The sequence below is a fragment of the Phasianus colchicus genome, chromosome 24 (genome assembly GCF_987193195.1).
Source record: "Phasianus colchicus chromosome 24, bPhaCol1.hap1.1, whole genome shotgun sequence".
NCBI classification, from domain to species: domain Eukaryota; kingdom Metazoa; phylum Chordata; class Aves; order Galliformes; family Phasianidae; genus Phasianus; species Phasianus colchicus.
This window is the reverse complement of record NC_143459.1, coordinates 5,189,140-5,209,686: the sequence shown is the minus strand read 5'-3', so window position 1 is coordinate 5,209,686 and position 20,547 is coordinate 5,189,140. Positions and strand designations below refer to the sequence as shown.

The following is a 20,547-nucleotide window of genomic DNA, read 5'->3' as shown; positions in this document are numbered from 1 at the left end:
GGGAAGGCATAAGCAAATTATCATAATACTCCTTTGGTTAATTGCCCTTTTGGTTACTTATTGAGTTAATTAAAAGACAATGTCAGTTAGGAGGAAATGCAGAGAGGTGGGCAGTGAGGGGACAGGATGTGGACTGAAATAGGCCATTACTCCAGCTCAAAGAATGGCAGTTTTTGTCCCTGCTTTATTGCTACATCACTTCTGTGCATGATTTGTTCTGGATTAAAAAAAAAACCAACAAACTAACTAACCCAACAAACACAAAGCAAAAGAAGAAAGCCTGCTGCTGGAGATCTCCATTGCTTGTTAGAATCCATTTAGCATCAATCCAAAGCTCTGCAGAAACCCAAACCACCTATTTTAGGATCCTTTTTTCAGCTGAGAAAAATGTGCTGCTCCACAGGTCAGAAGCTGCCTGCAATTATGACCCCGAATAGATAGAAATGTTGCTTCTTGAGACAAATTCCATCTGACAGTTTTTACAGTACGTTCGTTCAGAGCAAAATGCCCTGTCCCCTGTCACCCGGATTGAAATTATTAAGGAAGACAGACATTTCACTGACAACTCTAGCCTCCGGGGGGAAAATATTCCTTCTGTTCCCCTCTGAAGGTCAGAGCTCACATAATGCAGAACACTTAGAGCAGTTTCTCTGCAGTGGGGCTGTGGATGGATGTTAGGGCAAGCAGGCGCCTGCTGCACGTGTGTTGGAGGGGATTGGGGACAGAGAAGCTGAGGCTGGCATGTCTGCAGTTTGAAGTTTTCCTTGTCTGGTCAATGGGTAAGGCATGTAGAGCATGCTCACTCTGTAGGTGCACCCTTCTGGCAGGTTGAAGGGTCCACGTGTGCCATGGGTGCTCCCTTCTGTGGGAGCACCAGCTCCATCCCTGCTCACGTGCCTTTCTGTGCAGTGGGAGAGGCTCAACCCTTCGTGCCCCCCAGCCCCACTCCTGCACATCAGCTGTCATCCACTGTGCCCTGCTGTGGGTCCTCGGGCTCACTCAATCTAGGGCTGAAAATTGGTCTTGAGCCAAGGTGGCCAGAGGTGAGAAATCAGCCTGCAGCTCATTAACCTTTTGGCATCCCTGCCGGCAGTTTGGTCCCTGCTGGCTGTGTGCATGGTGTGGGGACATCTGCACTGCTGTCCCTCTCTGCCTTCCCAGCTCATATTGCAAACAAATCCCGAATCAGAGCGCAACCAGCATCAGCACCAAAGCTGGATGCGGAGCTCAGGAGCCTTTGCTGTGCACTTACTCATGGATAAAGGGTGGAAGAACCAAGTCCTGATCCGCACTGCTCCAGCTGTCCCATCCTCCGTGCTCTTGCTGGGGGAGCACAGCCCTGCACACCCCTATTCCCCACCCATGCTCCATCCATCACCCCCAGAAGCCCTGGGGGGCAGTGGGGGGCCATGAGCCCTGTCCCATCCCAGCCATTCATCCCAAGGGACGCAGCATCTGCCCAGAGCCCACAAGAACCTGAAAACTTTTCTTTCTTCTTTCCCTCACTCCCTATTTTTCTAAGTTTAATTCTGAACAGCCGGCTGCGTTCAGCCTGACTGGTTTGTTATGGCTTATAATTTGTGTTAGGATTAATTAACTAATTACCGACAAATGTCCGTTGGCAAGATTCTGCTTCTGCTTGTCAACTTGAAGTATTTAATTATTTTAATCATTTACTTTCATCTTCAGAATTTATGCTCTTCCAAGAGCGTTTCTAGGCATCTTTTAATTATTATTCTGATTTTTTTTTTCCAAGGGGTGGTGAGCTGGGGGAGAGCTGGGGGATGGAATCGCTTCCCATTAACTATTTCAGTGAGGCAACTTTCCTTGGAAGCTCACCCTTGGCTTGCAGGGCTGCAGTGGGGAGATGGGGTGCATGGAGAGGGCTGGGTGCTGACTTCCAATGGAGCCCTGCCTTTCCCAAAGGGATTTTGGAGACCCAGGCATGGCCACACACTGCACTGCTCCCTGCCTGATGCTCAAGTGATGTTGGTTTGCCCTCACCAGACGTAATCCTCTGATATCCCATTAGGCACAGGAGAGTCTTTGAAGCATCACCATCCAGGTAGACTTCTAAATGTGTGCCCAACGATGCTGGGGAGGCGTCCATTTATACAGGTTCTCATAAGACCACAAATTGCTTAAAACCCACAAACCGAATTGGACTCGATAGTCCTTATGGGCCCCTTCCAACTCGGCTAATTTGATGGTTTGTGATTCCATGAGTTTTGCTGTGAGGATGCTGCAGGAGGGGGGGGATCGCAGCAGGATGGATTTGGCTGTGGGCACGCAGGAAACTGCAGTGGTGGGATGGGAGGGCAGTGTGTTTTGACTTATAGGAAACGCAGCCAAGGCTAGTTTGGTTTTATGGGAAATCCCATAGGGCTGCCCCTGAAATGACCATCGAGGCAAGGTCTGAACCCTCTCCTTCTACCCATCACAACCAGAGCACTTCTGTGGGATTAAAACAGCACAGGGTGCGACCATCTGACAACACACTGCAGCTCCAAGCCTTTCACCAATCCTGCCCAGCGGATTTCCAGGCTTCTTTCCTAGCCTGGTGCTTCCTGCTGCCATCAGACCACGTTGGGGCTGAGCTGCACACCCTGCCCACCCCTCGCTGGTAGAGGCTAACGAGGGCCGTGGCCTTGAGAAGATCCTTTCCTGGAACAAACGAATCCCTTGGACCAGAGCTGATGAGAGAGCGCTACTTAAAAGGTTTCTTGAGGGTACATAATTATACGGAAAATAATTAGGGGCAAGGCAGCAGTATTATTACCACTTATCACATCACTCTAAACTTAATCCGGAGCGATCTGTGGGATCACAGGACAGGCTTTCCGAAGCAGGAGGAGCCCATGGCTGTGCCCATTGACTGGGCTGACCCAAAGGCAGGAGGGAATGTCCCCATGGGTGTCACCTGCTGGAACAGCATGTGAGAAACGAATGGCGCAGGGCAGGAGGGCTGCAACCCGGCCATGGGCTCTGGGTAGGGAAACATCTAAACGAGATGAGAAAGATTGCCTTAATTAACTTCAGAATCTCGTTAATTAGAAGCCTCTTGCATTACAAATTGTTCCGGTGACCAGCCCAAGCCAGAGCTGCTACAAATGGCTGAGGATGGATGGTGTGGGTTTGGGATCATTGCGCTTTGCTGTGTGTTGGCTCTGCATCCAGGCACGGGGGGCTCAGAGCCCAGCTGAGCTGCGGCAGGACCCTGTGGGGGGATAAAACCCTGGGGTTGGGGGTCCTGGTGGGGAGCAGAGCCCTGTGCCATTGCAGGCGGGCAGAGGGAGCTTCAGTTTATGCCCCCGGCGTTTTTTTTACAGCTCAGCTATTCCATTTAGGGTTTCAGAGGCAGTGGAAGGAAGCTGGGATCGCTTCACTGACCAGCCGGAACATCCAGCCAGTACATTAACTGCCCTGCTGCCCTGATCTGATGTGGTTTTACAGACAATAGCTACTGGCTATTTAGGCAATGTATAAATTAGCATATTCTGCACAAACGAGGAGCATATTTAAATCAAAGGAGAGTGCCCTTTATTTGTCAATCATCCGACATTCGCGTTTTCACATTCCTTTATAAAGTCAATTTCAGCCCTCTCTGTACCTCCATCTTCACACGGGGAATTGTCGGAGGGTTTCCTCCCTCCTCCCCCCTCTCCTTTAATTAAAACAATCGCAATCTGCTCTCCTGGAATTCCATTTGGCTCAGGAACTTGTGACCTTCACTCCGGGTTGAAGCCTGCCTGGTGAGCGGGGCAGAGATGAGGAGATAAAGTCGGTGAGATGGGGATGTGGGTGTGCAGATGTGATTGCCAGGATGTGCTGCAGCCACCAGCTGCATCTGCTGAGTGGTGCTGAGCAGGGAAGCAAGGCGTGGGCTGGCTTTGGAGGTGCAGCAAGCTGATGTGCTGGACGAAATGATGCTCAATGGGGAAAGAATCATGACTGCAGTGGTGGTTTGCAATGCTGGAGCAGCCTGAGCTTCCTCATCCCTTCAAGTGCAGTTGTTGGTAATGCGAAGGACTGCTTTGGTCCAGTGCAAAAGTCAGAATGTGAGCCCCACTGTGGGGCACCTCAGCTCCGGGGGCACAGCTGGGAGCAGACACCATCCCCACTGCCAGCACTGCCTGCTCTCAGAGTCCCCTTTTGCATTCCCAAGGATCTCAGGCTCTCAGAGCTCTGCAGCTTCTGAAGATGGGAATTGCTGCTGCTCAGCAAATTATCAAAGGGCTTTTGACAGCATGTGCTGACAGTAAGGCACCTCTCCTTGCTGGATGATCTCAGCCAAGCCGTGTCTGACGGCTTTCAGTAGGGCAGTGCTGAACGTTTGCACTCCATCAGTTACTTTCCAGTCTGCAGAAAACACAAGTTAAAGAGGAAAATGCAAAATAACCGAAGTCCTGAAGCTGTTCTAATGGCCACATCCTGGCTCTTGCCAGGTTCCCACAACACTGTGCTGACAGAAAATAAAATAGATCTAGAATGTCTGTACAATACGCATGGATATGGCTTCAGGAGCAGCACTGGGGTGGGTTGGGGGGCTCAGGTGTGGGAATTGGCTGCTCACAGCATGGCCACGAGGTGTTGGGACTCCAAACAGCACCAGGGGCTGTGGGACCCCCTGCCTCACCGCCTGCCCTCCTCCTCTCCTTCCTCGTGGGGTTCCTCATGCATGGAAGGTATTAATTACCCATCTTCCTTTAATGGCTCTCAGGAAATGCCCTGCAGCAGAATGCACTGCGCCCGCCGCAGCTCTGCTGAAGAAGAGGAGCACAAAGCTGCGCCCCATGGGATGGAGCAGCACCCATCTGTTGCATCCCATGGACAGCTGCTCCCGTGGGGGTTTGGAGCACAAACAGGTGAGCAGCAGGGCATAGCAGGCTGCCCCTGCTCCTGGGCACTGCCTTCCCTGCAGCAGCCCAAAAGTGAAGGTGGTAAAATGCAGTGAGGAAGCACCACTCCTGGGAATGGCCATTAATTCACAAACCACTGCATGGCCAAGGATGAGCCCCTGCGTTCCCTGTCTGGCTCGGGGCTGGACAGGATTTGCAGGAGCCTGGTGGGAGCATGGAGAAAGATGGGCAGGGGGGAATGAAACCCCTCCCAGGCTCCAAAACTGCAGAGCCACTTTTTTGTTCCACCTTTGGAACACACAGATCTATTTGCTCAGAGCCATCATTCTACCGCACAGAGACGGATGTGTGCACACACGTGGTTGTGACTTCACGGCTCTCCCATCCGTGCATAAAACAGCCCAGGGAGCCACGGCTGCTTCATCTGTTTGCCACAGAAGATGGATCCGTTCACAAATTGTTTTATTGACCCACAGCGCTGCTGAAGGTCGTTTGTTTCGATGGAAGCAGCAGCGTGGATGGGGGGAACGTCCGTGTGTGATGGGCACATCCCAACCCCACGGAACATCATGGAAACCCCAGTGATGATCCACTGAAATCCCACTGAAACCCCACTGAAATCTCATTGAAACCCCATTGAAGCCCAGTGAAGCCCCCCATTGTCCCACTGGACCGTCATGCCTTTTAGGATGAGTCCTTCCTTGGGTAAAGGAGGCTCAAGATGGAAAAATGGTGCCTGCAGGAGCATCATGTGGGGCCAGTGGAGCATCCACCACACTGGGAACGATCCCAACTGAAAGCATCAGCTCTGTGGGCAGTGCTCAGCAGTGAGTTTTTCTTTCGGAAGCCTCACCATGCATGCCATAAACTTTTCCAGATGCTGCCATGATTGGGTGTATTTCCATTATTTGGAGATGGGGATGAGTGGGTACCAGTAAGGGCAGCACTGGGTGGACCTGCACAGGAGGGACGGATCAGTGTGGGGTCACAGAATCATAGAACCATAGAATGGCCTGGGTTGAAAAGGACCACGATGCTCATCCAGTTCCAACCCTCTGCTGTGTGCAGGGTCACCAACCAGCAGCCCAGGCTGCCCAGAGCCACATCCAGCCTGGCCTTGAATGCCTGCAGGGATGGGGCATCCACAGCCTCCTTGGGCATCTCTGTCCCCATCACAGCATCACACCCTGTGCTCATTGGGCACAATGAACGATCTGAGCTCAGAGTTCTCCTTGTCTGCATCCCCATCGCAGCCCTTCACACTTTATTTTTTCAACTTTACAAATGTGCCAGATTTTAAGGAAAAAAAAAAGGGGAAAAAAAAAAAACAACCAACCAACAAAAAGGGAAAGTAGCACATCCCTTTGTGCAGTGCTTTTTTAAAATCCCTGTTAAGTTCCTGTACATGCTGACAGTTTTACAATTTACATGACAGCTGGCTTGCTTGGAGGAGATCTCTGTTAATTAAAATAACACAAAGGGAAAGAAGCGAAATCGTGTCAGCGGATAATTAATTTGGAGCAGGACACCAGGCTGCACTGATCCCGCTAACAAAACTCTGCAGGAATTCACAGCTTTGCAGGGCTCAGCTCTGGGGACGTCCCCTTCCCATGGGACTGGGTGCCCAGGTCCCCCAGTGTCCCCAGCTGGGGTCACAATGGGGTTTCAATGAGGTTTCAGTGGGGCTTCGATGGGGTTTCAGTGTGGTTTCAATGGGATTTCAGCCGGGTCTCAGTGGGGTTTCCCCATTTGCAGTGTGGCACTTTCCCAAGTGATCCTATTTGCTAGGACTCTGCCTCTCCCATAGTGATGGGAACCCGCTGCCATCCCATGGCCATCCCTTGCACGCCGCTGTCGGGCACAAGGTTGGTGACAAGGACAGCCCAGGGGACCCTATCTGCATTCAGGGGTCCGTGCCCCTGCGGTCGGGATGTGCTTGGGATGCTCGCTGTGGGTTTTGCTCCATCCTGACTCACCAGCCCCTTGCACCCATTGCCCACGTTGTGCTTAGTTAACAATTCTGCTGCTCGCTCTCGCTGCTTTGGTGTGCTGATCAGGCGGGCTCGGAGATGGGGAAAGAGAAAAACAGCACAGAGAGGGAAGGGAAAGAGCAGCCCAGGGCTCCAAAGCAGCTGAGGTGTCAAAGACAGAGATTTAATGAATGTGCCTGCGGTTCACCTGAACAGATGAGCACAAGCTAGAAGGAGAGAAGGAAGAAAATGGAAAAAAGAAAGGATCATTTTTCAGATTGGCAGCTCCCCTCCCAGACATCTTTTAACAAGAGAGAAAAAAAAAAAAAAAGGACTCCGGCGCAGCTTTAAAGGGGCAGAGCCGCCGCTTCCCCGCACCGCGGCTTTGGGGTCGGGCTGTGGCGGGTGGGACTGCAGCCCCCACGGCCCCCGGCCCCATAGCGCTGAGCCCTGCGGGTGGGACGGCCCCGATTCCCACCCAGATCACAGGACGGGGAGGTGCGGTTGGAACCCAATGCTCTGCAGCCCCGGCAGAATGGGGACAAAAACTCCAACCCCGGAGCTCTGAAGCTGAGGAAACCGGTCCGGAGTGACTGCCAGGTCTCCCAAACTGGGCTCAGATTTGGCTTCCGACACAAAGCAGTGCCCAGCCTCCCCTTTGTTATGCCCTGCATCATTCCTTCCTTTTTTTTTTTCTTTTTACCCCACGTTTTCCTTTTCCTGGGACAAAGCAGAGATGCTGTGTGTCCCTTCCCATCTGTGCACCATTCCAGAGCTCGGCGTTCCTGCTGGAATGGGACTCAGCCCAAACTGCAGCTCTCTGGGTTTCTATTTTAGGACTCTATTTTAGAAGAAAGGACTTGGTTCCCCTTCCCACAGAGGTTTCCCTTCCCATCCCCATGCCCTCCAGGCTCTCTGACTCCTCACACAGAGGGTTGCAGAGCTCTGGGATCCCACAGCCCCAGCCTGGAGCCCCGGGGATGGGACCCAATGTTGTCCGTGAGCAACTTTGTCCGTGGGCCTCCAATTACTCTCAGTGCTCTGAGCTCTGTCACATCGCCTTCTCATCAGGAACGACACCGATGGGCTCTTTCATCTCCTCCCCCCCCCCCCCCTTTTTTATTTTCTTGTGCGCACGGTTGCGTTTTTCTTTATATTTTTAATGATTTTGCACAGGAGCCCTAATGCTGCAGCGGGGACCTGAGGCTCTCAGCCCATCCTGCATCACAAATCACTGCATCACATCCCCTGCACAGCCCCATCCCTCCCCACGTAGATCCTCCCCATGGCTGCAACCACAGCTGAAACTGGTGCTGAGTGAGCCCTAAACCCCCCCCCCCTTCCCCCATTCTGGAGTTGTTTGATTTTATTTTACCCATTCCAACCTGTTTTCTCATAAATGAAATAAAACAGGAGCCGAGATAACGAAACCTATGGCTTTTATAAAAGAAACATTTCACAATTAAAAAAAAAAAAAGTTAATAAATGGCCAAGCCCCAACAGATGGGGGTGTGTGCGGAATTTGCATTTTTCAGATTAACATGCACGAGCAGAGATAGAAAACGCTTTTGCCCCGGGGAAATAATTTGAGAAATCTTTGCATATTTTATTTAAAAGCATGCCGCGTTAGGCAGGGTAATAATGCAGAGCGGTGGTGATTAGGTGGGGCCTGGAGGGATCACAGCCCGGGACCCCCCTTCTCACCCCCCCCATGCAGCCCCCCGACCCGCAGTGCTGCACCCCAAAGCCACAATGGGGTCGGGGTGCTGGTGTGAGAACGCTGGGCTGGGTGTGCAGCGCCCTGCGTGACCCTGTGTCCCGTTATGGGATGCTCTGCTTCCCTCAATTCCGGGTGTCCTTGGGATGCTCCCTGCTAATTAGTAGTGATGGAAACTCCTCCAGATGGAGCCGAGGGGTCGGGGTGGGCGCTGAGGATCACAGCAGTGGTGTGAGGTGAGGGCACAACCTGCAGGGCGTGCGCCTGGAAGGAAAGTCCTGGCAGCTGTGCGGTGTAACAGCGATAATTGGGCAGGGGGGGGGGAGGGAGGGAGGAGGAACGGGAGCACAGAGAGGGCAGGAGGTGTGCTGGGCTGGGGCTGATTCTTCTGGGGGGCTTCTTCCTTTGGGTACTTCTTCCTTTGGGGTTTTCTCCTTTTGGGGTCTTCTCCTTTGGGATCTTCTCCATTTGGGTACTTCTTCCTTTCAGCTCTTCTCCCTTTGGCATCTTGTCCCTTGCCTTTGGGATCTTGTCCCTTGCAGCTTTTCTCCCTTTGGGATCTTGTTTCTTTGAGGTCTTCTCTCTTTGGGGTCTTCTCCCTTTGGGATCTTCTCCCTTTGGGATCTTCTCCCTTTAGGGTCTTTTCCCTTTAGGGTCTTTTCCCTTTGAGGTCCCTGAGGTCAGGGATGCTGTGCTGGGGCTGACACACTGCTGCCCTCACTGATGCATGCAGGAGCGGGAGGAATTCTGCAGTTCAACCCAAAGGGGATAAAACAACCAAAAATAGGGCTGCAACCCTCGGAAAAAAACTTATTTTTTTCCTTTAATCAGAGCCCTTTTGTTCTGGCATTTGGAGCTGAAGGAAGACCTCGTTGATCAGACTTTGTGGAGGTCATTTTTCCAGGAGGGGACACCCAGGTGTCACCGTCCCCATCCCAATCTGTCCCTGCTGCCCATCAGCTCAAAGCAAAAAACCCTCCGCCGCCTCCCGGCTTTGAAACCCGACCCAGCGCCCAGCTCGCTCCCTGTCTGCTCCCATTATTAATAAACTTTGAAGGGCTCCCTTCTGTCCTTAATGAGATTAGCGTTATTTTCATGCATTGCTGCAGGGCAAAGGACTGAAAAAGTGGCTGAGCTGTAAACTAAAGGGTGCTAATCTATAGAGGGTGGGTCCCCGTTCCCGTCGCCGCAGGGGATGGGTGAGAGTAATCAATTAAAAGAGGGGATTAGAGGTGCCGTGGTCACCCCGTATTGAGGTCACCCCACCACCTCACAGCAGCCCAACCCCATCGCTGAGGGAGAAAAAAAAAAACCCAAATCAAAGCCTGGACCCAAAGCAGCAATAGGGGAAAATCTGTTGTTCGTATATTAAGGCCACTTTACTCAGCTTTGTCAATTAATGCTAATTTAAAGCACAACACTGCTGTTTGGTTTATTGGAGAGCTTTTGTTTTGGGGATGAAAAAGTGTCCAGCGTGGCCAAATGCGATGCTGCTTTTCTTTGGTTGTGTGGGGATGGTCCTAAGCAGAGTCACTGCGGTGAGGACAGGGCAGCGGGGCTGGGGGTGCAGCAGCACGTGCACAGAGATCTTCACTGCTTACACCTTTGGCCACCAAAGCTGTGCCCAAAAAGCACCCAAAGCCCTGACCATGTGGGGGAAGGAGGGAGCAGTGCCCCTGATGTTCACATGACAGTAATTAAATGCTTCTCCTATCGGAGCATCCCAGAGCAGGAGCGCAGTGCATCCCAGCCACGCGGCTGTGATCTGTCCCTGGTGTCACACTGTGTGTCCCTCTGCTCCAGCACCCTGCAGGAGCCAATCCCAGCACCTGAGGACGACGGCATCCTGCACACACAGCGATGCCTTTGGGTGCAGACAGATGTGCTGACACTGCACAGAGTGCTGGGCATGGCACCAATGACATGTGCCCTTGCCAGGCTGTCACCGCAACCCGCATCCCCACCAAACCCCCACCCTTCCAGGATCCCACTTTGAGGAGAGCAATATGGACTGGTTGGGTGTTGGCAGAGCTGTGGCACATGGAGGAAGACATCCATCAGACCTCCGCATCCTGGGAGCACCCATCCACCCCACAACCCATCCACCCCACAAACCCACCCCACACTGAGCAGCAGCTCCAGGGCACCGCGCTTTGCCCCATCCCATCACCCCACACCGAGGGATGGATGCTCAGCACCGGGAAGGGCTCACCCCAAAACCCAGCGGTGGGGCAGCCCCTGGCAGCGGCCCTAATCCCGGTGGCTGCACCGCCGTGGGCTGTGGATTAGGGAGCAGAGCCCCGAGCCCTCCTTTGTCCTCCCTATTGTGGAGCATTTTGCTCGCCTCTGCTTTAAACCTTGTAACCATTTTGCTGCCTTTTAAAATCGGGCTGAATAGGGGGTGGGATGGGGAGAAGGGTGGGGAGGGGGCTTTGAGGCCGACGGCAGCATTCAGGCTGCAGCTGCCCCGTCTCAGCGCGTTCCCAGTGACCCCCACGGATGCGACGGCCACCGAGCAGCGCGGGGACGGGGCTGGGGACAGCCCACCTGCCTGCTGGGACGGGCACTTTCATGCCTATTGGGATTAGAGATTTTAAGTGTCGTTCCAAATTGTGCGGATAAACAGTCTTGTGAAAACTTGTTATCGTGGCTAAAAGGCCCCCGCCGCCGCCCTCCGTCCCCGGCCTTTTGTTCAGGCAATTTTTATTGGCGGATTGGATTTGATGAGGTTTAAGGTTTATTCTTCGGACTCTATTGAAGAGCTGATCCTTTGTCTCACGCCGCGGAGCGTGAAGAATATGAAACGTAGGCAGAAATAAATCTGCTTTTCGCACGCATCAGAGTCCGGTACGGGCAGGGACCACCACACACAGCTGAGAGTCACCTCCTGGAGCATCGTGTCCATGCACGACCCCGGGGTGGGACAGGCACTGCCGTCACATCCTGAGCTGCAGGAGCTGGGAAAGGGGCTGCAAAGAGCCCAAACGCAGCAGTGCCCCAAGCTCTGAGCTCCCATCTCTCGCCCCCTCCCGCAATCCCAGCCCCATGGCAGGTCAGTCCCATAATCGCTTCATTTATCACCAGTCACTCGAGGAGAGATTCATCAACAGGGTAATTTCAAAGGAAAGTTTGCTGCAGGGGCTGCCTTCCGTTCGTGAGCAGCTCCCCACACCTTTCACCTATCGCATGGAGCCTGCCCCATTGCACGATGCTCCATCCCCACCTCATCCTCATGCCCAGGGGGTGCCACCGAAACCATGGGATGCAGCTCCGAGCTGCTGCAGAGCGTGGTGGTTTGGATCCAAGAAAAAAACAACAACAGGGAGCAGGAAACCTGCCCTGATGTGAACCATCATGGAGCATGAAACCTGCCCTGATGTGAGCTGTCATGGTGCGACACTGGGGCTCAGCGGGCTCCAGGCAATGCTGCCTGGCTCAGGGGACTGAGCCCCACAACTGGAGCCAGATCTGGATGAGTGGTCCATGGGGAGAAGCCCCATTCCTGCCCCCGAGAGCTGCAGGCACTGCCCAGGTCCCCTCTGGCATCACATCCATGTATCTCACCGCATCTCTACTCAGCATCTCCCCATCACCAGGAACACAACCTGCACTGGGGCTGCTCCACTCACTTCATCACATCCCACTTTGCATCAGTGAGATCTCTCCCCAGATACCCACTGGTGTTCAGGCTCCTCCTGTTTGGATAAGATATCTGTAATTACACGCATGCCTAATTTGAATTATTTCCAGAGCGCAATCCGAGCGCTTTGCACCCTGCTCAGCAATGTGGCAGGCAACCTCCCCACCAACAGGGGGATGGTGGGTGGTGGCACTTCTTGGTTGGGTGAGCAGAGTATGGCCACTGGTGGCCACCTCATCAATGGGGAGATGTTGGATGGTGGCACTTCTTGGTTGGGTGACCAGGGCATGGCAACCAATGGCCATCTTGTCAATGGGGAGACATTGGACAGTGGCATTTCTCTTTGGTTGGGTGAGCAGAGCATGGCCATCAGTGGTCCCCACAAGGTGCCAACAGGATGTCCCTGGGGTCCGGCAGGCTGTCAGGGGTTTGACCCCATGGAGAAGAATAGGGAAGGGGATTCCTCAATCTGTCCTTGGACTCACAGCAGTCATCCCCGTTTGTAAAGCCAGGAGGGTGAGGGAAGCCCATTGCTGTGCCCAAGGCCCCAGCTAAGAGCCACAGAGCTGATGAGTGCTTTCCTGACAGACGCAGCAGTCAGGAACGGAGGGCTGGTGGAGAACACATTGAGTGAGGTTCCCTGGCCCGCGCCGCGCGAGATGTCAGATGGGATTATCATAACGGTCCCTTCTGGCCCTGCGATCGATGAGCTCAGAAGTGGGGTTGGCTGGGAAACGACAACTGTTTCATCCAACGTTCGACGTTTCAAAATTTGCTTTCCTTCCAGGCCACGTCCGTGCAGTGCCCTCTAGGTTCACTTCCACGGAGAGCCGTGTCCCCAGGTGCCACCCGTCCCGTGCCCAGTGCTCAGCTGGGCGCAGGGCTCCTGCTCCCCTCAGTGCCACACATCAGCCTCACGCAGGACCACCCCAATGCCTTCAGCTTCTTCCCTGCCTGTTCAGCCCCCCTTGGCTGTGCCCGGCGGCTCTGGATGTCACATCACATTGTTTGCTCCACCTGTGGACCTGCCCAAATTCTACAGACGTCCCGCAGGCAGCACTGGGTGCAGGAGGGGGATGTGAGTGTGGGTCACTCAGAGTGGCTGAGCCACGGGGAGAGGCGGTGTGTGGGGAGGGGGAAGCAAAATCCCAGCTGGATTTCAAAGTCATTTCCCAACCCTTGCTGGCAGCACCTCCCTCCTCATCATCCCCATCACATTTTGGGATGTTTCGGTGCTTTTTGGGCAACCTGAACCCTTCACCCAACCCCAGCCCCCCCCTCCTCCCCCAGCTCTGAATTCCCCCTCCGTTTCTTCTCCTCCCCCTCCCCCTGCCTCCTCAGCTGCCTGCTGAATGAAGGATGGGTTTTTAAGCCTTTTTTACCCCCAAGGCCCGCAGCTCTGGCTCGCTGCTATCGCTGGGATAAATGCAGCTTTTCGGCCCAGAGCAGCACCACGTCCCCCCCGTGCTGGGTTATCAATCCCTGCTCAGCATCGCCAGCGCCGGGCTGGGTCCTCTCCACTGGGAGCCCTCTTCTTCCCCTCTGGCCACGAGAAAGACCATCGTGCCTTAATTCCGAGCAGTATCACCACCAAACAGACTCAGCCCCGATGCTGTCGGCTTCTCTTAATTCGTCTTTGTATTCTGCAGTTGTTTTTTTGTTGGTTTTTTTTTTTTTTTTTTTCCCCCATGAATTTTTAAAAAGTTTCCAGCTCTTTCTGCCAGGCTGTGGTGGGTTGGGTTTGTGTGGGGTTCAAGGAGCGCAGCCCCGATGTGTGGGATGTGAAAATGAGCATCTATTGAGTGTAAAAAGCCATGTTCAGCATGGGAGCTGTGCTGGATGGTGGGCTTGGGGAATGGAATGAAGTGAGCAGAGCCCTCAATGGACTCAATAAATGCATCCATCTCTTGTTTTCTCCATCTGTGGCAGGAGCTGAGGCTGCCTTCACCCTGCCCAAAGCGCAGGGAAAAGGAGGCAGGATGGGGTGAAGGGGTGATGGGGCACAGAGAGGAAATACAGACGCAATCCATGAGCTCAGGGTGACCGCTTTGGTTTGGAGCTGAGCACAGACAGCTGGGAATGCACCTCCACCCGGCCCATCCCTTCCACTGCCCCATCCCGGGAGCAGATCAGCCCTTTGCATGGACACACAGCCCTGGGGATGCCCCCCCTCCCCACCAAAGGAACCGCAGAGCTCTGCATGAGCACCGCGTGAGGAGTTGGGGGCTGCCTGCGCGGAGCCATCATTTCTAAGCCCTCAATCAAATGCTCATAGACAGCCAGAGTCGTGGCAACGGGGTTATTTTCCCCTCCGAGGAATGAAGTGGAGAACGGGGGCTGCTGGGACTCAGACCCGTGCTTTCAGGGCTCTGGATATTTCAGCGCTGATGCTTAAAACCACGAAGGTGTTCCCTGCAGCAAGACAGCCGCTACATCACAGAGGGAACGCGCTATGAAATAATGATGTACAACTGGCCTTGAGGCACTCTTTGCAGCTTGATTGGCCTCAATGGCAGAAGAATAACCGAGAGTTTATTGCTTCTCTCCCAGTGATCTTTACTCCCAGCTGTTTTCCCGGGGAGGGCTGGGTTCCGTTCCCCATCTGAGCCATCAGAATGTGGGCACCTCCTCATCCCCTCCCTGCGCCCCAGCTGGACAGCAAGCACAGCTCCCAGCACCCCAGCACTCTGCAGTGCCTGAAAGTGGATTTCTGCCTGCTCAGAGCTCCAATCTGCAGAAACAGGGCAAGGAAAGGGGCAAAAGAAGTGGGAAAAAGGGGCAGGAGAAGTGCTGTCATGCAGAAGCCTTTGGTGACCCCCCCCCTCCCGGCACACTTTGCAGAGGGGAGAGGTTGGGTTGGTGCAGTTGATTTCTTTCCCCCCTTTTCTTTCGAGGAGCCGTGCTGCAAATAGCCTGATTTATAAGATTTCTCTATCATTAAAATGTAAATGAAAACAGACACGAAAACAATCTGAATTTCCAGCCGAGTTGCTCTTGCTTAATATTCTACCCTGAAGGGGGATGTGCGGAAGCAACAACATTTCAAAGGGAATCATTAAAGAAGGCAGCTCAGGCTGGGTCCCCATCAGATATGGGCCGAGATGGGAGCCCGTCCTGTTGGACTGCACCCCTGCAGAGGGGCATGGAGGGCAGGGTTGGCCCCAGCTGCTCTGCTGCAGTGCTGCAGTGCACGTGTTCTGCAGCGTGCTGCACATGGGAGCCGCAGCCATCGTGTGAACCCACCCAGCAGCACCACGAGTTCCCCATCCTAAATGCACTGTGGGGCTTTGGAGGATGCATGGAGGGGTTTTGCAGCATCCTGCTGGTTGGGCAATGCAGGCAGGGGAAAACCTCAATCCTTCCCAAATTTGCTTGCATGTGGAGCTCTCGGCATCGCCGCTGCTTTGTTCTGAAGGGTTCAAATGATGAGGTGAAACGCCCTCCTCCCTACGCACCCGATGGTTCCATCAGGTTGTGGCACGTTGTGGCATCAGGTCAGCCCCAGCTACAGGGATTTAATGTGACGATAAGGTAAACTAGCAGAGGAGACCTTCAAAACAAAGGGCCCTGTCTGCTGCTCGTGGCAATCTGGGCTCACACATCCTGGGCTCTGCAGATCATTTTGGGGACGTGGCTGTACGTGAACCCAGCTGCCCTTCACTGCCCTACATCCCAATGGCATCACTCCATCCTCAGCGGTTCCAAACCCGGAGCAGCTCCACAGAGCCCCTGAGAGCCCCCACATCCATCTGCAACCCGTGATGTATGGAGAGATGGGAATCCCTGGGGATGCAGAAATACCCGTGAGATCCCTGTCCCGGCACCGGACCCACATGGAGCTGCGGTCCCATGGGATGCAGAGCTGGGACATGGCTCCCTACTGACGCCAGCGGGTTTCTGTGCCTTTGTTTTCCCAAATCTTGAGGCTGGGGATGGGCAGCTCGGGGTGGGGAGGGCTCCAAAAGCAGCGCTGGGGGCACCGGGATGGGAGAAGCCTCTGTGCCAGCAGAGCGCATCCACCGCTTTGATCCGCGCCCGCAGTTATTCTTTCATTTCTTGAGCAAATAATCAGGATTTTCACAATATTTACCTTGGATGTAAAGATTTGTGTCATGCATCCGACCAAGACAAACACAGGCACTGGGCAGGGGAAGGGGCTCTGGGGAAGGGCTGCATCCATCCCACCCCCTGCAGGGACATCAATGCACCCCCAGGCACAGCGAGGGGCTTCCACTGCTCCTTGTGCTGCCCTGTTGTGTCAGGAAGGATGCGAGGACCTCCCCCAGCCCTGCTGTGCCCCTCCCTGCTGCTCCCCAGCCCCGGTGCTGTGGAAGGGGCTTCTGCTCCTCGAGTTCCCACAGCTCTGCAGGAAGGGGGAGAAGGGTGAAGGAAGGTTCAAAGGGCTTTTTCTCATTTCTGCTTGATCTGTGCGAGGCCCGAGGCACGGTCACCCCGGGGTCAGCGCTCAGGTGCTCCTATCTCCATCCCATCAGCACGCAGCATGGAGCTGGGCGATGGGGGCTGCAGCCCACGATGGGTGCAGGAGGGCATAGGGAATAAAGGAATAACCCAGTGGTGCTTTGCTGCTCTCAGGGCAGCACCTCCAGGCTCCTTGGCAGAAAGGGAAAAGCTGTGTGGTTTCCTGGGGGGGATGGGGCACAGCCCACTGCCCACTGCTCCATCACAGCAGCAGCTTCAACGATCACAGCAGCACAGCACACAAACACAGCGTCTCCTTTTTAATCTCTATTTAAGAAGGGCCATCCTTCGTACTTCCCACGCAGACCCCACTGGATAAAACAGACATTAGGAAAAAAAAAAACCCAAAAACCAAAAACCAGTTTCTTTGCTTTAAGACACCAAAATAATGCAAAGAGCACAGCTTTGCAAGCAGCTCTGCGGCCATGCATGGTGCTAACGCAGCTCCCCCAGCATGCAGATGTGCATTTATACAACCTGCTCGATAAGAAATAGAAATAAATCGAAATCAACTCTTCTCTAACACTGAACTGTGACAGAAGCGTGCTGGGTTTGGGGCTGATGACGTTTATGTGTATTTCTGAGCATTCTGAGGTCACTTTTCAGAGTGATTCTCTCCCATTGGACCTAGTGCATGAGTGCAGCTCCTATCTGCTGCTGCATCTCATGGGCTGTGCCACAGCTGGGCTGCTCTGTGCTGGGGACAACCCAGGGCACCGTGCCACAGTGCACAGCAGGACAGCGTTGGGAGCTGCAGGTCACTGCAGGGCGATGCTGCACTGGGTGCTGCTGCACACATCGGGTGTGGGAGCGGGGAGGAAGAGGAGGAGGAAGGCATTAAAGCTGTGTGGTTAACGGGATGGGCTCTGCGGGGTGAGCACCGCGTGGGGCTGGGGCTGCCACAGAGCACCAACATCAGCATCGTAGTCAGGGCTCAGCCCCGATGGGGGTGGAGAGCGGCGGGGAAGCAGAACGGGACTCCGAGTGCAGAACGGTGATGGAAGGAGCACAGCTCAGGGGCTGGGGGCAGCAGCGGGGCACGGAGCTCCGTGCTGCATGCAGCGGATCAGCTCCTTGCGGTTGTCCAGGATGGTGTCGAAGCTCTCCTGCAGGCGGTCCTGCTGCTCCAGCACCTTCTGCTGCAGGCCGTGGATCCAACGCAGCAAGGCCAGGCGGCGGTACATCACCAGCTGCACGTGGTGCTTCTCCTTCTCCCGCTCCTTGAAGCGCTCCTTCTCCTGCAGCTGCTGCACCGCCTCCGCCAGCGCCGGGAATAGGGGCTCCGGGGGGGGCTCGGACACCTCGGGGGGGTCGCCGGGGGGATCCCAGGCGCTGCCGCAGGCGCTGTCGGGGCTGTCGATGCTGAGCGAGCTGCTGGCGTAGCCGATGTCCTCCGCCGGGGATCCTCCCACCTCCCCCGCCCCGACCTCCGCTCCCTCGGGGGGGCTGCGCTCGCCCTGCTGGGGGTCGCACGCCGCGCTCGAAGCGACGTCCCCCGTCCCGCCCTGAGCCATCTGTCTCTGCGCTAACAGCAGCAGATTATCGGAGGGATTTGCGGTGTTTTCAACCCCCCCGCCAGCCCGGCTCCAGTTCTGGTTGCTGTCGCACTCATCGTCCCCCGCGAAGTTGCAGTTGGAGTCGGGGCTGCGTTGCACGGATCCCGAAAAAACTGTGCCCAATGCGGGACCCCCCGGGAACGGGGCGTCGGGGGGGCAGAGGGCGAACATCTCGGCGGTGCTGCCTGCAAGGGAGACGTGGGGCTGAGCACACGGTGCGGCAGTGCATCAAAGGGGGGACCCGGGTTTGCAGGGACAAGGGGGTTTGGGGTGCTGATTCCTGGGGTGGGCACATGGGGCAGCACGAGAGCGGCTGCAGCATCCTCCTCCCTCACTTGCCCCAGCAGATGGAGGCGGAAGGGCTCTCCTTGCCCTAAAGGCTCTTCCCTGATGTCCGCTCGTGCCCGAAGCGGCGCCCAACGGCACCGGGAGCGGATGGGACAGAGAAGGGAAGGAGAGCACCGTGCTTCTCTCTGGAGCATCAGCACGGAGAGCGCTCCCAGCACTCACAAGAATCACGTGAAGGATCCCCGTGATCGCCGCGGTGTGAGCGCAGGGATCGGCCCGGGGGGGCGGCACGGAGGTGGGCCGGGGGTCCCTTAGGGCAGCGCTGCGGCACAGAGCGCTGCAATTACAGAACAGCCGGAGCTGCGCAGCGCCCAAAGGGACCCCGAGCCCAACTCCCGGCCCTACGCGGCACCTCCCAACCCCGCGTCTGGAAGCGCTCCCCGAGTCCCCGCAGCTCCGTGGCGGTGCGGGATGACCCCGTCCCGCCGCCCCAGCGCTGCACCGCATCGCGCACCGCCGCCCGAGGACAGGCAGTGCGGGGCCGACCCGCAGCCGGGGGCTCCTGAAGGCCGCGCGTTCCGCTGCCCATCGCCGGCGATGTGCGGGGCCGGGCTCGGGGATGCGCGCCGCGGGGTTGAGGATGCGCGCACGGATCGGGGCTGAGGGAACCGGCGCTTCGCCACCCCCCCCCCCATTTCTCCCCCTCCTCCGGGATGGAGCCGCTCCGCCCCGCCCCGCAACGCCGCCCGCACTCACCGGGGCCGTTCGCAGCTCCGCCGCCGGTGGGAGCGGAAGCGTTCCCACGCGGGGAGGTGCCACGGAGCCGCACTTCCGAGCGAAGCCGCGGTCCCCGCCGCCGTGGGCACGGAGAGGGCGGTGGCTGCGGGGAGGGACCCGCGAGGGCGGCGGTGCGCGGCGGGCAGCCGCAGCATCACCCAGGGAGGGGATGGGGTTGGGGTTGGGGCCGTCGGGCGATGCCCCCCGAGGGCTGCGGGGCGCTCGGGTCGGGGGGGTCGAGGCGTCCGTGGGACCTTAATGGGACCTTCGCGGTCCGTCCCCCCCCCCAGCAGGGAGCCATCAGTCTGCGGGATCAAACGGGGGAGCACGGGGGAGTCACATGGAGCCCCGCGGGCGGTCTGTGGATAATGAGGCTCTGTGGGGTTGGGGTGCTGCGGGCAGACGTTCTGCCGTGGTATCGAGAAGGTTGGGAGTGGGGGAATTGTGCTGCTATGGGTTAAATCAGATCTGCTGACTCCCAGAAGGCCGATAGATCTGCACTGCTACGGCCCCAAAGAAACCCCATAAGGACCGAGATGGGCTGTGGGGTTCCTCCCTGCACAGCACGAGGTGAAAGAAACCCAACGTTCCCATCCCACAGGAAAAACAAAAACTGGCCCAGAGCTTCTGTTGATGGGCAGGAAAGGAAGAAGTGGGGCAGGCAGTGGGCTGCACTGTGCCATCAGACACATTTGTGACAGCAAACATTCAGGGGAATCAAAACAAAGTCAAAGCAAAGCAGAATATTCTCAAGGAGGAAAGTTGGCCCAGCCTGGGGACCTTCTCCTGCAATGGGGTTGAAGGAGGCTGAGCTGAAGCAGGGCTGTTCCATCCCAGATTTAGGTTTTGGGGTCAGTGGGTGCCTGCTCCACTCGGGGCCTTTCTCCATTGCTGGCAGCCACCCAGCTGGGACTGGTGCTGGGATCCCAAAGGAAAGTCACCATTTTCTGTCTTGTTTGGTTTGGGTTTGTAGCAGTGCATCTCCCTCAGCCCTGGATTATCTGCATCTGATTGAGACCAGAGCAGATTTGTTGTTTGCAATGAAAACAACACACACGCACTGAGCACTCAACCCTCCCCTCTGCCTGGATGTCCACCCCAGCTGCACAGAGCCAACTGTGCACTGCTTTTGGTGGTGACCTCCCAGAGCCTCACCGTGTGCCGCAGCCAAAACCACTGGGAGAGGTGCTGAGCAGTGATGGGGGGCAGCGGTGGGACCCCCGTGCCATGGCCATGGTGTCACCTGGAGCTCCTGGCACAG

The 20,547-nt window shown here is 55.8% G+C and overlaps 1 protein-coding gene across 1 annotated transcript; it reads right to left on the bottom strand.

Moving 5' to 3' along the window:
• Positions 1-16,777: 16,777 nt before the first annotated feature.
• C24H1orf216 (chromosome 24 C1orf216 homolog) lies at positions 16,778-19,402 on the bottom strand. Its single transcript, XM_031594669.2, has 2 exons — positions 19,266-19,402; positions 16,778-18,406 (listed from the first exon to the last, which is right to left on the bottom strand). The coding sequence occupies exon 2, from the start codon at positions 18,390-18,392 to the stop codon at positions 17,679-17,681; it is 714 nt and encodes a 237-aa protein (XP_031450529.1). The 5' UTR covers positions 18,393-18,406; positions 19,266-19,402; the 3' UTR covers positions 16,778-17,678.
• Between the last annotated feature and the right edge of the window lie 1,145 nt (positions 19,403-20,547).